General features: G+C 38.8%; 1 protein-coding gene across 3 annotated transcripts in view; it reads right to left on the bottom strand.

Annotated features, from left to right (window-relative positions):
• Anxa5 (annexin A5) overlaps positions 1-1,230 on the bottom strand; it is a 27,906-nt gene that overhangs the window by 2,658 nt on the left and 24,018 nt on the right. Inside the window, exon 5 of one of the 3 annotated variants that reach the window (XM_026777638.1) lies at positions 242-343. The exons of the other annotated variants lie outside the window; for them this stretch is intronic. Within the exon in view, the coding sequence (XP_026633439.1) occupies positions 257-343 (87 nt within the window). The 3' untranslated portion in view covers positions 242-256. Of the gene's footprint in view, positions 1-241; positions 344-1,230 lie in introns of those variants that run through there. 3 annotated transcript variants of the gene reach the window in all.

The following is a 1,230-nucleotide window of genomic DNA, read 5'->3' as shown; positions in this document are numbered from 1 at the left end:
AATGCTCTTAACCTCTGAGCCATCTCTCCAGCTCCACAAACATATTCTTAGGGGCAAGATTTAGCTTATAAGATCCAAGCAATATCTTTTCTTTTACTCTAAAATTCTAATATATATTATTAACATTCCAATATACAGTCAATGAACATTGTTATGCTGAGAGGCGTATGCTGGGGTACCTATAGTGTGGGAATGTGTGCAATCATTAGTGAAAAGGAACAGTGTTTCTCCAGCACACCAGGCAGCAGGACTGGGGTCAGACACCTTCTACCCACGGGCTACACTGCAGCTCCATGGAGAGCACTGGTCCTGGAGTCCATCCAGAAACACAAAAGGACACTTCCTGCTCCCACACAGGGAAATGCCAAGTGTAAGTTGTCAGAATAACAAAACTACATTATGGTATTTCACACATGCTCTCATTCAGTAAAATTTCAAGTTTTGCTTTGAATTGTTAATCAAATAGAACTGAAATCAAATAAATTAAAATGTATTAAAATTATTGCAATATAGGCACATGCCTATTATTTCAATACAGGCATATACCTATTATTGCAGTACAGGCATATACCTATTATTGCAGTACAGGCATATACCTATTATTGCAATACAAGTGTGCTTATAGACGTCATGCCTACCCTGCTACGTCAGAACATATAAGCAGCAATGTGGCTAAATTTAGGTTTTCTGTTTAAGATAACATAATTTCTATTTCTGCTACTTTGAAAAACCTAAGTTCATCCTACGGGAAAATCTGAGTTGTTCACAGTGTTTGAGATGTATTCTGTTAAAAGGCCTTTTCTCAAGGTCCTAAGGTCGCATTTACTCCAAAACTGTAATTGCAGAAAGGCACAGACACTCCGTAAAGTCAGCCTCCTGTCTGGGTGATTCCTGTCCTTCTGCTGTGTGGGTGGGATCCCTGAGCTGCTTACTTCGTCTACCGATTCAGAACCCAATTAGGACAAGTCACTCCTGTCAGTGTCTGAGCAAGTGTTTCAACGCAGTCAACTTCCGCCTTTCTATTTTAAAAGTTAAAATATCTCATCTGTAACCTTTCCAAAGCCTAAAGATAAAATGGAAGTATAGAACTCCAGCACGCTAAAATTTTAGACAGTATTTTTCAGTTTAACTATACAAGAAGAATAAATGACACGCGCCTTTACTTCTTATTGACTCCCACAGTTTTGTCTCCTGAGCATCCTTTGCTGAAATGAGTCAAATAAAACACAG

Source organism: Microtus ochrogaster, unplaced genomic scaffold, assembly GCF_000317375.1.
Source record: "Microtus ochrogaster isolate Prairie Vole_2 unplaced genomic scaffold, MicOch1.0 UNK78, whole genome shotgun sequence".
NCBI classification, from domain to species: Eukaryota; Metazoa; Chordata; class Mammalia; order Rodentia; family Cricetidae; genus Microtus; species Microtus ochrogaster.
This window is presented reverse-complemented; position numbering and strand designations above follow the sequence as displayed.